General features: G+C 42.9%; 1 protein-coding gene across 5 annotated transcripts in view; it reads right to left on the bottom strand.

The window, feature by feature from the left end:
* The window catches only part of LOC116896315, a 153,742-nt gene extending 144,233 nt beyond the window's left edge, over nt 1-9,509 (bottom strand). For 3 of the 5 annotated variants that reach the window (XR_004387324.1, XR_004387325.1, XM_032897408.1), the window contains exon 1: nt 8,972-9,502. Coding sequence is in view for 2 of the 5 variants with exons in the window: in XM_032897408.1 (XP_032753299.1) it covers nt 8,972-9,439 (468 nt within the window). In the remaining 3 variants the exon portion in view is untranslated. Of the gene's footprint in view, nt 1-8,971 lie in introns of all 5 variants that reach the window. The other 2 variants (XR_004387326.1, XM_032897407.1) reach the window with 2 other exon arrangements.
* Between the last annotated feature and the right edge of the window lie 9,311 nt (nt 9,510-18,820).

The raw sequence follows: 18,820 nt of genomic DNA, 5'->3' as shown, positions 1-18,820 counted from the left end.
TAGAGAGCTAAATCACAAGTATCAATAGTTCATGGTTACAGAGAAGGACCTTGCCTCAAATAATTATATGTTTTGGGTTTGCTTTGCATTGGTCTTTTGAGGTTTTTTTTTGGTTTGTCTTGTTTCTTTGTTTTTGTTGTAGTTGTTTTTCCTCAACAACTGATTCCCCTGAAACACAAAAAGCATGTTGCTGGTGGTAGAACATAATATTATTTTAAAACTGAAATCACTCTGATTTCTAGCCTCCGTCAGAAGAAATCCATACTTCCAAATGCACTAATGAAGTGAATTCTCACACAGTAGTCACACTCCCCACTGCTGCCTGTGCCCCTGAACATCTCTTCCCCTCATGCTTTCCAAACACAGTTCAGGTAGACCAGAGCCACAGAGAAGAACAAACAGGATTTTCGCAGTTGGCACACAGAGCGTATGTAAATATCCTCCCTCACAGGTGAAAGCTGGAAGATATTGCTGAATGTTGCTAATGAGTGGAAGAAACAGGCTTTTTTATCATGCAGCGGTGCAAATTAGATATTTATGGGTATCCTGTGGTGTTTAAGGCGTTGTTCCTTTCCAGTATTTGAGGATAGACAACTTTATATTCTAAGAATCTCCTCCTTGGTGATCTTTTCTTGAGTACAAACATAGTCAGATCTAGAGATCGTACATTTTCACTCAAGAGCCTGGGGTCCTCCGTCAATGTGAAGTATACTCCTAGGCTTTGGGGGATTTTTTTTTTTGTGGATTTTCAAAAACAGTTTTATTAAAACATAAGCTGCAGGTCACAGAGGATGCTTTTATCAGGTATACAGTTCGATTGGTTTGAGTGTGCAACCATCTCCATAGTCAGCTTTAGAACACAATTACCTCAAAAAGAAATCTTGTACTCTATAAATATCAACCCATATATTCCCACTCCCCTATCTTCTGAGAGCAGTATTTTTTTTTCCTTTCTCTCTGAATTTCCCTGGTCCAGAAATTCAATATTGATGGAGTTTCATGGAGCCTTTCATGGAGTGGCTTCTTACACTTAGCATCTTTTCAAGTTTTGTCCACGTCATGGCTTGAGCTGATAGCTCATTCATTCTCATGTAAAATTCAATTAGATGTATATACCACAATTCATCCATTTGTTACTCCGTGTGTGTTTAGACTGTTTCTACCTCGTCTCTGCTGTGACCTGTGCACACGTGCAAGTTTTAGCTTGCCCTTATTAAGGAATATTATCATTCTCAGAAGTGTATGAGAATCCCTGTGTTTCAGATCCCTACCAGCACTTGATATTGTTTGACTTTCTTTCTCGTTCTAGTCATCTGAGTGAGGATGAAAGGGCATCTCATGATTTTTAGTTGTATTTCTCTAAATACCAGTGGAGAGGACTGAGACAGGATGACTCCATAACAGGCTTCAAACCAGCAGTTCAGGAGCCCAGGACTAAATTTCTGTTTCCCAGAACTGGGCAAGTCCACTATTGGCAAAACCACAGACCGAGGGCAGCCAATCAGAAGCTACCCTGCCACCTGACCTGGGCCAAGAGCAGTGAGTCAGCAACAGATTCCAGGACCCTCAGCAAAGGCTCTGGAATATCCCCAGAGCCCTAACCAATCCCAAAAGATCTGCACACCCTAGAGATGGAGCCAACCAATCAAGATAAAGGTCGCCTAACCCTTCCAGGAATTCCTCTAGTCTGCTTTAATTGGGGTTTATGAGCCCACCTAGGAGTCTTCATCTTGGTAAATAGTGGACTACTGCATAATAAAATGCTCTTTGCTTTTGCATACTATTTAAGTTTTAGGTATCATTCTTTGGCAAATCACTGAGCCTTATACAGTGACAAAGAGAATCTTTCTGTTTGTTTATTGGCCATGTATCGCTAGCTTCTCCCTGGAGAAATGCCTGTCCAGGTACTTTGCCCATTTTTACATTGGATCATCTTTTGATTATTGAATTGTAATGATTCTTTACATATGCTGTACAAATGAATCAGGCTCAGGCGATGTCAACCTTCTCTCTCCTCCTGTGCGTTGTCTGTTCACATGTGTTTCTGGAGTGCAAACCACTTTAATTTTGAGGAAAGTTTTTAGAGAATTCCCGCTGCGTTGTATTTTCATACCCTGGCAACGTTGCAGAAGGCACAACTCACAGAAAGCACTAGAAAATCCAGAATTGTTAGCCACACAGGTTCACCCAGGGACTGGAATGGACGCCCTCTAGCATCCTGGGGATCCTTTGTTATTCTATGGAGCCAGCCTTCACGTGAATCCAGCAAGAATCCTGGGCATTGTTTAAGGTCCTAATCCTGAGCTTTGTCTCTCAGTAAATAGAGCCCATCCTTTTGAAAGGGTCCGGGTGTACTTTGCATCCTCCATCAATAGAATCCATCCTTATGCTGATTACAAATCCTTCCTCCCTAGGCCCTTACGGTGAGCACCATTTGTCAGTCAGTAGAGCTCACTCTTATCACTAAGCTTACAGGAGCTTCGCTACATAGAGAATGTACTTTGCTAGGGAGCTTGGATGTAGCCATCCCTGAAGCTTTGCCTCCACATTCATCACATGGAAATTTTATTCCAAAGTTCTACCGTGTTTAAATGTGTACGAAAAACAGACTGCGGGGTGAGACTCTGGAAGGTGTTGACCCAGTGCCTGCTAACGTTCCGCTGACATTCTTCACCTCATTCGGATCATTTTCCTTCCAGCAGTGATGTTTGCTGGGACCCCAACGAAACGTGGACTAAATTTGACACCGCCCTCACCCCACCCTAGGACATGACCATCTCTACTCAACTCTGTCCCCACACCTTGTTCATCAGGTCTTGTCTGGCTTTCTGTTCCGTTTCGCTTTCTATTTTTCAAGCACAGCAGGCTTTACTGTTTAAATGTTTATTCTCTGTGCCTATGCAAGTGAATGGTGTGTGTGCGTGCGTGCATGTGTGTGTGTGTGTGTGTGTGTGTGTGTGTGTTGCACGCATGCAGGTTCACCATCCACTCATCCATTAGCAGCACTGGGCATTTATTATAGTTCCTTGATGCAGTGCTCAGTCCTGTGACCTATATCTACACGCCTCTTAGCTAAAGTTCTGTAACTAATGAAGACCACCTAGTGTGAATTTCCCCATGTGGCCTTTTTCTCTGACTCTGCACAGAAATCTAGGCACATGTGTAAAAGGTCAGAAGACAACCTCGGCTTCTAATCCTCACCTTTCTTCTCCTTGCCACTGCCTTTGACAAGCTGGCTCTCCTGCCTTACCCTCCATCTCACTGTAAGAACCGGAGAATACAGGACATGCACTGATGCCTCTGGCTCTCCATGCATTCTGTCAAACTGAACTCTTCACCCTTGCACAACAAGCTCTCTACTCATTGAGCCATCTCCCCAGACCAACATAGTAGAACTTTGACATGCAAATCTCAGGTGGAATATGACTCAGAAGCTCCCCCTTGATACCATTCAAGACATCTATACGGTCTTTACCACAATCCATCTTTAATTTTCTCCACAATAAATACTTATGTACATATCTGTGTGCATATAATTTTGAATATATATGTATAAAATTTATATATACATATATGTATAAAATTTATATATACACATATGTGCACATATGTGTATAAAATTTATATATATACACACATATATATGTATATATAAAAATTTTGGTTGACTTCTCATGTGTCTAATGAAATTCCCCAGAATACAAGCTGCATTAGAACTTGTAACTATTTTCTTCATCAACATGAACATACACTAAATAATCAGAGAAATGCTGACACATAGTACTTAATAAATAAGTACTTAATAAATAAATAGTAGGTACTTAATAAATATTTGCTGAATTCAGAACTAATCTTCTAGCCCAGGCACTATGCTAGAGATGAAAGATCACAAGGATAACTAAGACAGATCCCCAAAGTTGACCTAAATCATTTTAGAAGTGTTAATGTTCTTAATGTTCTTGAGGAGGGTTTACGGTCACTAGAGAAGAAAATACTCATCTAGGAGGAAGTAAATTTCTCAAGTGTTCACTTTTACATTTGCTGCTTTAAAGACACCATTAAGACAGACTAGGACAAATTTGCTCTGCAGATACTCTCCAGTCCCCGACAGAACTGTATTGATACTCGTGTACATTTTCATTGGTTTTCATACCTTCTAACCCATCTTGCAAAACATTTCCATGTTCTCACTACCCACAGAGAGACATGCAGAGACATACTGTGTTTGAAGTAAACATCTGATTCTCATCTCACTCCAGATGCTGGGAGGCTGGGCTACTTCGATGTCTTCAAGTCTTTTGTGCTTTTTAGGGCTCTAGCTCCATGACTTTCGCTTGATAAGCTCTCCCTTACCTAATTTAAGACATTTGTCTGAGGGTCAAATGGGGTGGATATAAAACTACTTGCATCTCCTGCAGGGCCCTTGTCTAGGAACCACCTACCTGGAGATGGGACTGAATAGTTCCTCACATTCCCCTGCTCTCAACTCAGTCACCTTCACATCCTTGCCTCCAACTTTCTGAAATGACCTAAGCCCCTCGGTCTCCCCCAACCCACACAAACACACTCCTGTCAGACGTGCCTCCATGTTACTATAAAATTCTTTCTTTCCAGGAAATGTTGGGTTTGACTATGCTGGGCTCCAGAGTCTTCACTGAAAAATGTTTACCCGGGGGCCTAACAACCAATGAACAGGGGTTTCCTGATGAGAACAGCGCACATGTCCTCAGTGACAGCCCGGACCTCTGTTCCCTCTACCTTTCTACCTATCGGGTGTGTATTTCCAGGTGCGTTCCCAAGCATCCTGTCAATGGGTTCAAATGGCAAGTGCTGGCTTCAGGGCCCTTCTTCCCACCTCGAAGACACTTCTGTCAAGTCAATGCTGATCAGCTGCTCTGTCCCCGCCAATTACAGGCCCAGCCTCTGCTCCTAAGTTCCCTTTGGGAGTAGTTGGAGTTGGCTTATGAGTGCTTCACACAGTGTGCAGCCAAGAGGATCAAACAAACACTGAGGAAACACAGGGGAAGAGAGAAGCTGCCAGCCTGCTTTATTGCTGACCATTCCAAGTACCTCGTTGTCACGTGTCTACCCAACAGAAGTGGCATGTTGTGACTTCTGGTACGCCAGTTGTTCTTTTTTCAAAATTCCAATTCAAGAGTCAACTCTTCAACAATTAGTTTCACAGAACACTGCATCCCTGCAACCCTAAGGAAGGGGTGACTCTGGACTGGCTTGGTCACTTTCTAGGGTCAATCATCCTGGTCCAGGACTCACGGTATCTGGTGTGCTAGGTTCTCTTGTCACTTGACAGACAAGTGCTAGGCATCTTCTAAATCTTTTGGAGAAAAACCCACTACTTCACCAGAGTCTGAATGGAGCACTTTTCATCAGGACTCCGCAGTCACTCAGCCCTTGGGTATTAACCACGGCTCTGTGATGTAGTACACGGCAATCTGCTACATATGCCTTGCTGCCCAGATTCCACAGCCAATGAAGGAGGCCACCGGATCTGTGAATTTTGCCCCATTTCCTTTTCTCTGAAATGCATATTAAAAATTATTTTATAATACCATGAGAAACAAGATAACTCCCCAATATCTGACTATATACTAAAGAGAATATAATAAATTAAACTTTTCCCACTTGTAATTTTTTTAAAAAACATTTATCTCTGACTTTCATTCAATGTTATGTTTCAAGGGACTCCACTCAATTTAAAGACATACGTTGTCCTATAAGGAAATTCTCATAGAAGCCAAAGACTCCATCGCCATTAAAGCAAATGTGTTGTTTATCTCTTAAATGCCCCCAAAATCTGAAAATATTGCTTAAATTAAGTCCAGAGCACCACAAAGGGAAGAATAGGTAATTGTTGAAAAGATTTCATGATGAAAAACGATAGAATTGTTTTCTATCCATCATTCTTTGTGTTTCTCTGTCATTAATAAAAGCATCAACACTGACAAACAAAATTTAATAAGAAAAAAATACATGTTAAGTGAAAAAGCCATGATTAACTTATTAAGAGCCATTAAGTTTATAATTACAAGGGTTCTATTACATTAAGATACCGATTTTTTTTAAAGCCAGAAATAATACCTACTGAATCTCTAATTATTTAAATGAGAAGAGAAAGAAGCACGTTATCTACTCTGACAAAGATTAAAATCAATTTAATTGCTTCTCTGCTGCCTTGACATGGTTCTTGCTGTGAGTCAAGCAACCAAAAAGAGAAATTAATACTGGAGCTGTTAATCAGGTCGTGTCTGCACGCTCTGCCTTGATTACATGGGGAGAACGCCTGCTGCCCTCTTCCTGTGGTAGCGGAGTTAGCTGGAGGGATGCTGAATTTTTGGAGCCTGCAATAGGGGCTAGGAGAGGCTGGGCCTCTGGAAATTGCAGGTGGCTGTGCTTGAGGGTGGGTAAACGCAGTTCTCTCAAGACAGAGTTCTATTGAAAATTAAAATCACCCTTTGGTGCCTGCTTCCAGCATCCTCCGGGTGAAGTACAAAGAAACACAAGGACATTGGCGGGTAAGAGAATGAGAAGACATTGGAGTCTGTGGCTAAGATCGATGACCCCTCCCCCTCACGAAGTCTAACAATGTATTTCTTCAAGTAGACAGCAGCCGTTTCCAGAGGTGAAATGCCAACTTCTTTGCCAGAATTAGCACACACGTTTGAAAGCCAGGTAGAGTGGCAAGCAAACCAGAGGCACGCTCAGTCTTACCCACCCCTGTGTCTGCTGCCTTCAAAAGGCTTTTGTTAAACACCAGCACTGCTCGAACATCCAGCCACATCTAGGCTCGGCAAACTAACGTATCTGATTGTAAGAAAATGGTATTGTGAAATATTTATGAGACTGGAAATACAAACCAGTACCCTGCTTCATCACCGCTTATCAGCTTCTGTTTGCTTCACAGATGACGAGAGACATCAGAATAAGTGGGGTTGTCAAGACTAATAGATCTCGGGCACTTTGCCCCAACGGAGGAGTTCAGTTTCTTCTAATGACCTCTTCTGTTTCCCCCAGGAAACTTTACCCTTCCCCCTTCTTATTTGCCTTCGCGTGTCAGACCCACAGATGAGCAATAATATTTCACACGCGTGTGCACTCGGGAGCGTCGTCTTGTGTGACCCTATCTGCTCCCTCGATAGATGAGGAAAAAGCTTGGAGTAGTGACTGGTAAATTTGTTTCATAGCAGGGAAGAAATTGTCTCTGGTCTTTTAACGGAATCCCTTCCTACAGCACAAGGGGGTGGAAATGTCCACCCAGACAGGTGGAGAAAAAGCTTACAATGAAAGGAAAACAGACAAAATGTCCCGCTCTCCAAACATAACTTGACATGCTTTTTACAGTTCAAAAAATAAAAATAATCAGGGGCTCAGGTCAGCCCAGAGGATGGTGGAGCCCAGGTCACGTACCCTCAGGACCTGGAGATGGCTATGCCTGGCTCTTTTCATCAAAAGCAACTCCTCCTACGATATTGGATCACCGTGCTGTCAGCCTGGTACCGTCCCTCCCCATTTCAATTTGACCAAATTGGAACAGATGCCCAGAGGCCGTGGAGATCAAGACTGGTTTAACAAAATTTGGAGCCGGTCTCCCAACTTAAATCAACATTTAACGGTAAGTCTCCATTTATTTATTTATTTATTTATTTATTTATTTATTTATTTATTTATTTTGGCAGGCTGTTCCTGGTAAATATCACTCTAAACTGAAAGCCAGAAGCCCTAATTATAAAGGATGCCACTTGGGCTATATTTTGAAAAACAGTAACTCATTGGACAAGACATCCAGGTGGTCTAAGGGATTTGCGCTCCTTGGAAGAAGTCAAGACACAAGGTGCTACTGTTTTCTACCTCCTTCCAGGATGTATTTAGTATCTCATCTTCAGGAGTGCAAAACCAGTTCTAATAGGGGGAGGGAGGCGCGAGAGGGGCGAGGGAACAGGGAGCACCTCACTGTCCAGTCAAATCCAGTAGGAGCCCGAGGCCACCTGCAACAGAGCCATGCTCCAAGGTTGTGCAGGATTCTGAGGAGAAGGGGCAGAAGGACATGCCAATTCTACCCCGTAGTTCAGTATGATGACAAACGTCTCCCAGAGAAGGGAAAGGTCACCCTGGGAGCTGGCACAGATACAGTGAGGGCCAGTGGGAATCCCTTGATGACCTTTATCTTGTTCTGACATATGTGGTGGAGTTTCTCTGGATGGGCTTAGCAGCACAACAACTAAGGAAGGAATGACATCAGGTCAGAACTAGAAGCTACACGGAGTCTGAAAGACCAGATGAAAGATTTCCTGTCTTTAGTTAATTTTTATGTTGAATCGTAAAGTACAAATTCCTCTTACCTATACCCAATAGTCATAGGAAAGTGTAAATAGGTGACTTGGGTACACTGTTATTAAAAATAAAAACCTAACACATACAAAGTTTAAAAAGTGAGTCCCCATACAGCATAGTTGGTAAGTCACTCATTAATCTCAGTTTCACAATGGACACTCAAAGATTAGCAAGCCGTACAGTATGTTAGGGATGCACAGACACCACTAGCCTGTCTGGAAAGGCTGCTGTTCACCCTCAAAAGAAACTTGCAAGTTTCAAAAGCAGGAAGTTGTCCCCGCTTAGAGATACAGACTGTAGAGTGGTGGGTGGGAAAGGCCGCTGGAATGCAGCTTCCCCGGGAAACAGAAGGGACTCCAAACATTCAGAGTGTGTAAAGAAGAGAAGAAGCCAGTCCAGCACCCGCTCAGGCACAAAGCCTGTTCCCCGTCACAGCCAGAGTGGTGGTATCCCTACGTGGCATTCTGCTTCACACGCTCATACTCGGTTTCTGTGGACTCCCGGTCACTTCTGGGTACCGCGTCCTTTTCCCTACACAGTCAAACCCCTGAAGACTTCTCCTGAACTCTCAGCACACCTCCCCTCCCACCCCGGGCCTTGCAACAGACGAATTGTAACTTGCCTTCTGCTTCGCCTCCAGCTTCTGAGCAAAATACAGTGACTTCCACGGGCTCTCTTCCAGGCAGTCCTGTGGGATCTCACACCCACCTTCATCAAGCAGAGGGAGGGAGGGACCCCCATCCGCAACTCCAGGAGCCGAGCCTTGGTGGTTGTGAGGCTTTAATTTGACTCCGCTTCCCTTTGCAGCTTGCCTGTCTCTCCCATGTCTGCCACCGCAGCAGGAGCTTAAAAGAACAGAGGAGGAAGGAGCTCTCGTGAGAACCCGGGGAGTTTTGGCAGAACCTTTGTGGGGACCATATGGCGGCAACTTTGCAGTACATGAAACATTTTGAAGTGAGGAAGACACTACTATTCCCAAAGAATGTCCCTTGTGTGTCTCAGTCGGATTGAGTACCTCTGCCAAAGGACAGGAATAAGACTTAGTGCGAACATAGATGGTGTCTAACTTTGATATATCACAGGTCCGCATTATAACCAGAATAGATTTTATTAATTTGAATTAATGAAAAAAAGAATGTGCATTATTTCCCATACTTCCTAGCTATGAAGCCCCCCCCCCGGCCAATAAAACAGTTTATTCATCTTAATGAAGAGTAGCAAAATCAGTGATTTGCCATGTTTTTATTTGTAGATCCGTTTTGTCAATGAGCAGCTCTGTCTGGAACAATGGCAATAATTTGTGGGCTTCTTTCTCCTCGGTTTTCTTTCTTTTTTCTTACTTCACTTTACAGTCTGTCCCAAGATTCGCTCTGTCAATTTGAAAGGAGTCAAGTGAGGAGGCTGCTCCTTCCTGTTCTACCTGGCTGTCTCTTTCACAAAGTCAAACGGACAACACGTTTGTCATCAGTGTGGCCATGACTAACCAGCCAGCACACGGCCCTATGGTCTTCTCCCCGAATGGTCCCCCACTGCCCAGGAGTCAACTAAAGACAAGAGGCAACACTCCTGAGGAAGGCTCCAGAGCAGCACTCCTGAGGAAGGCTCCAGAGCAGCACTCCTGAGGAAGGCTCCAGAGCAACACTCCTGAGGAAGGTTCCAGAGCAGCACTCCAGAGCAGCAGCACTCCTGAGGAAGGCTCCAGAGCAGCACTCCTGAGGAAGGCTCCAGAGCAGCACTCCTGAGGAAGGCTCCAGAGCAGCACTCCTGAGGAAGGCTCCAGAGCAGCACTCCTGAGGAAGGCTCCAGAGCAGCACTCCTGAGGAAGGCTCCAGAGCAGCACTCCTGAGGAAGGCTCCAGAGCAGCACTCCTGAGGAAGGAAGGCTCCAGAGCAGAGCACACTCCTGAGGAAGGCTCCAGAGCAGCACTCCTGAGGAAGGCTCCAGGGGTGGAAGAGTATGTGGCAGGAGAGGAAGTACAGCCAAGATGTACAGCAATGAGAGCGAGTAGGGAAAAGCTCGCACACTAAAGCTCTAAGAACACATTTTCCTGTACAACTTGGACCCCAAGGTAAAGTTCCATGGAGGCCAGTCTCACCTTGTACATCTTTGTGCAGTAGGATTAAGGCACAAAAATAAAAAAAAATGCTATAGTGTAGCTAAATTATGGGTGGTTGCATCTTGAGTTCTAACCCTGTGGAAACGTCAAAGAAATTACATGTTATGATTTTGCTTAAGGGAGGTAAGAAATAGAAAGGGTAATGGAATAGTAAAGTAGAAGTGAGGCCTGGAGAGGTGGCTCGGGGTGAAGAAACCTGGCTGCTCTTGCAGGAGACCCAGATTCAGTTCCGAGCACACACACAGCAGCTCACAACCTCTGGAACCCAATACCAGTGGATTTGATACCTTCTTCAGGCTGTCCGGGGCCTTCATGCACACCGTGCATATAACCCCATTCAAGAATATACATAAACACATACAATAAACAACTTTTAAAAGAAAAGGAAGAAGAGAGAGAAAAGGAGGGTGAAAGGGGAAGGGAGAAAAGAAGGAGAGAAGGGAAAGAGACAGAGAGAAGACATGCTGGGACTGACTGGGAAACAAGGGAACCTTAAATTATGAGAGGGTAGTAGGGAGGGGGCAGCAGAGGGAAGAGTGAGAACAAAGGGCAATCTACACACAAGGAGACGCCATAAAGAAACCTCCCACTTTGTAGGCTAACTTAAGATTCAGTGAAAGGATTTTAGGAAGAAAATTAACTTGAAATGGAAAAGTGGACAATTCTATTCAGACAAGCCAGGCTAACAAGAGAAGGCAGCTAGAATTTGGCTAAGACATCACCACTCCCAAATCAGTTGATGTAGGACTTTGAGAGCATCCTTTATGCTACCTTAATCCACTACAAATAGTCTGAATTTTTTGATGAACTTTAACATGTCTCCTTTTCATGTGACATATAGAAATGTTTCATTTCCTATGAAATCTTGACTCCCTCCCCCCTAAACTGTTGAAGAGCTCATAAAATTCCAAGAAAAATAAATAAATTAAACAACCTGACCAGACACCTTTTTAGCAGCAAAGCTCCTGGTCAAGGGGCCAAACTTGTGTTTAGCTGGAAGCACACTGAAAATTCCATAATAAGAAATAATGGGAAAGCATCTTTTAACAGCAGCCACTAAAGACGCTTAAGTGTTTGCTAGTCATTGAGAATGCATGGCAGAATGAGGGGTAAGTACTAATATCTTTTGCTTCCTCCAGGCAGACGCTGGACGCTTTTAAGAAATAAGCATCCCCAATACAATGGTTAGTGAGCGGAGGGACTCGTTTGAGAGGAAGTGCGCATGATTAGATGAATTCTCATCGTCTAGGACCACTGTTAGGTTTTTGAAATAGGGTTAGTTTTCTTTTTCAAAGACTGCCGTGAAGGGATGCGTCAAGGTGACATTTCAGAAGCCATCAAGGACATCCAGGTGTCCTAGATCAACAGCCTTGGTATTTCACTTAACCTGTCAGAAATCCTCACCTGAAAACGTGATCCGCCAATAACAGTGACAGTGGGGAGGCTGACTTCTGATCTAAAGCCAGTTCTCAGGACGGGAAAGAACAAGTGCTTGAGCGTCAGCCAGAGAAGCCATTTACACCGTCTATGTCCTGTGGCTGGCAAGTTCAGGGTCAGACAGAGACTAATCGCAGCAACCTGGCGTTTCATAAGGAGATGGAATCTTCATTTTGTTTGTTACATAATTGCTCAGGATTATCTGCGGGACCTGTTGTGTACAGAAATGGGAAATAGTATTTTATGCGATGGGCCTCCAGATCATAGCTTTCCTGTTCTCTTTGCAATGTAGATCTTGCCCGGGGAATTGCTGCTATTCAAGAATTTACCCAGGCTTCGTTTCCTGCTCTACTCCAAAGTAATTTAATTGCGTGATTCTTACACTATAAGAAGCGTATCAACAGATGAATGGCAATATGTATATACACACAAAATCGAGTTCTATCAGCCATAAAGAAGAAGGAAATTATATATTTTTGCAGGAAAACATATCGCTGGGGATCACTCTCTTAAACAAAATGAGTCAGACTAGAGAAGACAAATGCTCCATAGATTGCCTCTCGTTTGCAGATCTTAGAGTTTATTTAGATACGTAAAATCATATAAGTATACATGAGTGGAGTGAGGAAGAGAGAGATGTGAGCATAGGGTGAGGAAACAGAAGTGAGAGTGGAGGAAGAGGGCACTAGCACAGAGACTGGGGAAGGGAAGGATGGCTTGCAAGTGAGAATGGCAGAAACGTGCTCATTCCTCAGCAAAATGCACAGGGATGAACGCTAGTCAAAATGCTAAGCTCCTGGCATGAGTCTGCGAAGACCACTCAGCTCCTCGTTTCATATTTCTAGAATTTAGACCCTAACGTCTAAACTACAGCCTTATTAGCACTAGAGGAGAACATTCCAGCTGATTTGTCCATTTAAACTAAGCCTAAGAAGGTTTTCCTCCCTGCTACCTGCACATCTGAGCTGGTCTTCCAGTTTAATTTTGGTTCTGGGAGGGCTGTCCTGCTAGATCAGTTAAATAGCATGAGGTTGTCAGACAGCCAAAGTCTTTTGACACTGTGGTTCTGGCTAGGGGATATGGAGTGGCAGCTAACAAATAATGAGGGGGGGGGCGGAGGGAGGGAAGAAGAAAGAGAGAAAGAAAAGAAAAGAAAGTTGGATTTGATTCTAGGACCAAGGGACCAGAGCCAAGCAGATACCTACCAGTTAGGGGGTGTGGAGTGGCAGTTAACAAATAAGTAAGCAAGTAAACACACAAACAAACAAACAGCAAAGCTGAATTTGATTCCAGGACTAAGGGAGCAGAACCAAGCAGACGCCTACCAGTAATGAAGAGTGTTCACTATGCAGTAGATGACTTTGAGTGTCCTGGCCTTATCTGTGTTGACCAGTGACCAGTCACACTGCTGTGAATGACAGGGCTATCGTGGTTTAAAGATTGAAGAGGAGACATTCCAAGTTGTGAGACATAAAATTGTGTCTGAAAAGTTTCTTGCCATTTTGCCCCAGAACCGCAGCCTTGATTGGCACGTGACTGCCCTTTAATTACAAATACCCCATAACTACCTTTGCTCAGCTCTCTCAGTTCCCTCAGAGATTACAATTAAGTCTGGAGAAAGGTACGTAATGAGGGCAGTGGGGTCAGACATCAGAAATGATCCCAGCTGCATCGCTCAGTGAGCTCTGTATGTTTGGTTAATTCCCTCAGTGCTGAGCCTTGATTGTTCTGTTCTCTAAAAGGGAATAATAAGAATAGCTTGAAAGGATGTTGTGGTACCAAAGGCAGAATTTATAAAGAACCAGAAATGGTGAATAAATGCCACTTTTACTGACGTTGTTTTTTCAGTCCTGAGCTGTTACCTTGAGGCTTTATGAAGGAGACAGCCTCCTAAGAGTCACATTGTTTTTCACATGGAAAATGATTTTTTTAACATTTAAATCCAGCAACATATAATTTGAAACTATTATGGTGGTAGCCAGAAAATGCCAGGGTCACCACTAGAAAGTAGCTTCAATTTACTTGTGCTGTGTTCTTATGCCCACAAAGAGGCAAAATATAGAAAGAAGTTGGTCAGTTTTGTCTGTTTTTAGTTTGGGTTTTGGGTTTTTTTTTAAGTAGACTAAATAAATAATAAATAAACGAACTATCCTCATGAAATATATCTATTTTCAGTGTTGATCTGATAAATCTCTAAAAAACAATATAGTTAAGAAATATTTTTTTAATGTTTGGAATATAGACTCCTGGGCTACTCAAATGGTAAGCACATGTTGTACAAATGAGCTATGCATCTGATACCTAACAAGATAATAATTAATTAAAAATTAATACTCTTTAAGGATATATTTGAAAATAGGAAATGTATACAGACTTCTTTTTTTATTTATTTAGTTTTTATTATTATTAACTTGAGTATTTCTTATATACATTTCGAGTGTTATTCCTTTCCGGTTTCGGGCAAACATCCCCCCCCCTCCCCTTCCTTATGGGTGTTCCTCCCAACCCTCCCCCATTGCTGCCCTCTCCCCAATAGTCTAGTTCACCGGGGGTTCAGTCTTAGCAGGACCCAGGGCTTCCCCTTCCACTGGTGCTCTTACTAGGATATTCATTGCTACCCTAGAGGTCAGAGTCCAGGGTCAGTCCATGTATAGTCTTTGGGTAGTGGCTTAGTCCCTGGAAGCTCTGGTTGGTTGGCATTGCTGTACATATGGGGTCTCGAGCTCCTTCAAGCTCTTCAGTTCTTTCTCTGATTCCTTCAACAGGGGTCCTGTTCTCAGTTCAGTGGTTTCCTGCTGGCATACGCCTCTGTCTTTGCTGTATCATGGCTGTGTCTCTCAGGAGCGATATGCATTCACATTTTGATCATCCATCTTGAGTTTCATTTGTTCTAGGCATCTAGGGTAATTCAAGCATTTGGGCTAATAGCCACTTATCAATGAGTACATACCATGTATGTCTTTCTGTGATTGGGTTAGCTCACTCAGGATGATATTTTCCAGTTCCAACCATTTGCCTACGAATTTCATAAAGTCATTGTTTTTGATAGCTGAGTAATATTCCATTGTGTAGATGTACCACATTTTCTGTATCCATTCCTCTGTTGAAGGGCATCTGGGTTCTTTCCAGCTTCTGGCTATTATAAATAAGGCTGCGATGAACATAGTGGAGCACGTGTCTTTTTTATATGTTGGGGCATCTTTTGGGTATATGCCCAGGAGAGGTATAGCTGGATCCTCAGGCAGTTCAATGTCCAATTTTCTGAGGAACCTCCAGACTGATTTCCAGAATGGTTGTACCAGTCTGCAATCCCACCAACAATGGAGGAGTGTTCCCCTTTCTCCACATCCTCGCCAGCATTTGCTGTCACCTGAGTTTTTGATCTTAGCCATTCTCACTGGTGTGAGGTGAAATCTCAGGGTTGTTTTGATTTGCATTTCCCTTATGACTAACGATGTTGAACATTTCTTTAGGTGTTTCTCGGCCATTCGGCATTCCTCAGCTGTGAATTCTTTGTTTAGCTCTGAACCCCATTTTTTAATAGGGTTATTTGTCTCCCTGCTGTCTAACTTCTTGAGTTCTTGTATACAGACTTCTTAAATGCAAAAATCTAATATTCTAATGACTTAAATTGTTAAAATCATGTGACCTAGCAGAAAACGGAGAAGTTAAAATTCCCTGCTCTCCATCTATTAGAAATAAACTGGGTTTTATCATCTAAAACTCCTACTAAGTTTACACAAGCTATTCAAAGGCAAACAGCCATTCCAGAGCAATAGCTTTCAACAATGTCTCCTGTCTTGAGAGTTTATTAATAACAGATTTTTTTTAGATTATTGACAAGGTTAATTCTTTTTCGTTTCAATATATAAAGATTAGATTCTCTGATGAGTGTGATGTTCAATCTTTGAATATTATCTTATTTACCCCTGTTTTTCTTTTATTGAATAGATTTTTTTCATATAATTTTTTTATGATTACAATTTATCCTCCCTCAACTCCTCTGAGACCCTCCCCACCTCTCCTCTCATTTGAATCCACACCCTTTCTGTCTTTCCCTTTAGCAAACAAAGAGGCATTTAAAGAAGAATAAAATAAGGTGAAAGAAAAAAGCAAGCAAACAGGCATAGGACAAGGCAAACAAGAAAGAAAAAAGAGCCCAGGAAAAACACAAGGAACAGGGATAGAAGCAGAGACACATGTATTCACACATACAGGAAGCCCAGAAAACACAAACCGGAAGCCATGATATGCACACAAGGACCTGTAAGAGTGTTTTGCTGTCGTTATTTTGTTTTGTTTTAAGGAAGTGGGGATGGGGAGGCCAAGAGGAAGACCCAGCAAAGGTTATAAAAGATTATATTTTGTGTTGGCCATCTACTCTTTGAGACTCTTTGGGAGAAGACAAATTTTTCATTTAGTAGAGGTTATTAATAAACATAGTTTCTATGTTACGGATGGAGGTGCCTGTCCACTTCCACTCTCAGCACTGGAACCCAGTCTTAGTTACTGTTCTATTACTGTGACAAGACGTCATGACCAAAGCAACTCTTAGAGAGAAAGCATTTAATGGGGGCTTGGTTACTGGTTCAGAAGTTTAGTCTATTACCATCGCAGCAGGGAGCATGGTGGAGAGCGCGAGGCAACAAGCAGGCATACAATACAGGGTGCTGGAGGAGTAATTGAGAGCTGCAGCCTGATCTACTAAGGAGCAGTTAAGGGGGTGGGGGGGAGAGACCATTTCCTCCAAGAAGACCACACTTCCTAATCCTTTTCAGATAGTGCCATTCCCTGATGACTAATCATTCAAATATATGAGCCCATGGGGGCCATTCTTATTCAAGACCCACATCTGACACAGACTCACTTAGGCGCTCTGCATGTTGCTGCAGTCTCTGTGAGTTCATATGTGAGCCAGCCCAATGGTGTCTAGAAGGCTTTGATTTCTTGCAGTTCTCCATATCCTCTGGCTCTGACCCTCTTTCTGGCTCCCCTTCCACAGGGTTCCTTGAGCCCCAAGGGGAGGGATTTGGTGGAACCATCCTATTTAGGACTGAGTCTTCCAAAGTCTCTCACTCTCGACACACTGTCTGGCTAGGGCCTCTGTATTCGTTGTCATCTACTGTGGGAGGAAGCTTCTCTGATGATGATTGCACAAAGCACTGATCTGTGAGTCTAGCAGAATGTCATTGAGAGTCTTTTTCATTAGCAGAACAGCAGTATTTGGTTTTCCCTTCAGGCCCTGGCCTATCTGGTTTCAGGTTCTTGGCCACCTAAGCAGTGTCAGGGATGGAGTTCCCTCTCATGGACTAGGCCTTAAATCTACTCAGATATTAATTAGTTAGCCCCGGAAGCTTTGTGTCACTATTACACTAGCTCATCTTGCAGGCAGGACATCATTAAGGAAAGAATTTGTAGCTGGTTTGGTGTTTACATTTGGTGGTGTACAGTGTACCTTCCGGTAGCCGTGGAATAAAGGCTCTGGGTGGGACCGGCTGGACTTACCTGTGTTCAGTGACTTGTGGTGGTGTTGTCTTCAGCAGAAGAGCCTTACCCTCAGTTTTTGGAGAGCAATAGCTTGGGTTGTTTGGAGGCTCCCATGAGGTCCCAAATGGCCAACAACTTGACTAGATATAACCCATTCCCAGTAATGCCAGTCCCATTAGATGGCGAGAGGCATTCAGAAGGGGCTCCATCCTCCCCACTATTTGGCAATTTCATTCCCATCCCTATCATACATGGATATAGTTCAGGAAACTTCTACTACTTTTTGTTTCCATGTAACCTTTCAAAGAGCCCTGAGTTTTCCCTATCTACCTTTATTTCCTCCCTTACCTGACTCTTTGCTCACCATTCCATCCTCCCATTCCTGCCCCACTTCCGTCTATAGCTAGTCATTCTATTTCCCCTCCCGACGAATATCCATCCCCCATCACTTTTCCCTTACTCCACACCTAACCTCCGTGGAGATACAGATGTAGCCTGCTCATTGAAGACTTAACAGCTAGCATCTACATAGAAGTTAACACACACTATATTTGTATTTCTAAGTCTGGGTTATCTCACTTTTTCTAGCCATTTACCATCTAATTTCATAATTTCTTCTTTCTGAAAGACTAGAAAAATTCCATTGTGCAAACATATGGAAAAATCTAAACATTTTCCTTATCCATTTATCTGACAAACATCTGGACTGTTTCCAGTTTGTAGCTATTATGAATAGAACAGCAATGAACACAGTTGAGCAGGTGTCTCTTTGAAGAAGGCATGAATTCTTAGGGTATGTATCCAAGAGTGGTATAGCTGGACCTTGAAGGGTTTCTTCCCAACTTTCTGAAGGAACCACCAGACTGATTTCCATAGAGACTGTACACGTTTATAGTTCCACCAGCGATGGAGTTACCCCACAACCTTGCAAGCATGAGTTTTATTGATCTTAGCCATTCTGAGGGGTTGTAAGAGGAAAGCTCAAGTAGTTTTGATTTGCGCTTCCCTGATGACCAAGGATATTGAATATTTCTTTGTTTCTCGACCATTTGTGCCTCCTCTTTTGAGAATTCTCAGTTTAGATCTGTAACCCATTTTTAGTTGGGTTATTAGTTTTCTTGATGTTTGGTGTTCCGGATTTTTTAGTTCTTCATATATTTTGGATATCAGCTATTAGATGTGTGGTTGGTAAAATTTATTTTTCCACTCTGTAGGCTGCCAGACTGTGCACTTTGCAATTCAGAAGCTTCTCCGTTTTATGAGGTCCCACTTATTAATAGTTGATCTTAATTCCTGTACTAACATTGTTCTTTTCAGAAAGATGTTTCCTATACCAATGTGTTCAAAGCTTTCCCCCACTTTCTCTTCTATCAGGTTCAGTGTATCTGGTTTTATGTTGAAGTCTTTAATCCATTTAAATTTGAGTTTTGT

This window comes from Rattus rattus, chromosome 3 (assembly GCF_011064425.1).
Source record: "Rattus rattus isolate New Zealand chromosome 3, Rrattus_CSIRO_v1, whole genome shotgun sequence".
Lineage (NCBI taxonomy): Eukaryota > Metazoa > Chordata > Mammalia > Rodentia > Muridae > Rattus > Rattus rattus.
This window is presented reverse-complemented; position numbering and strand designations above follow the sequence as displayed.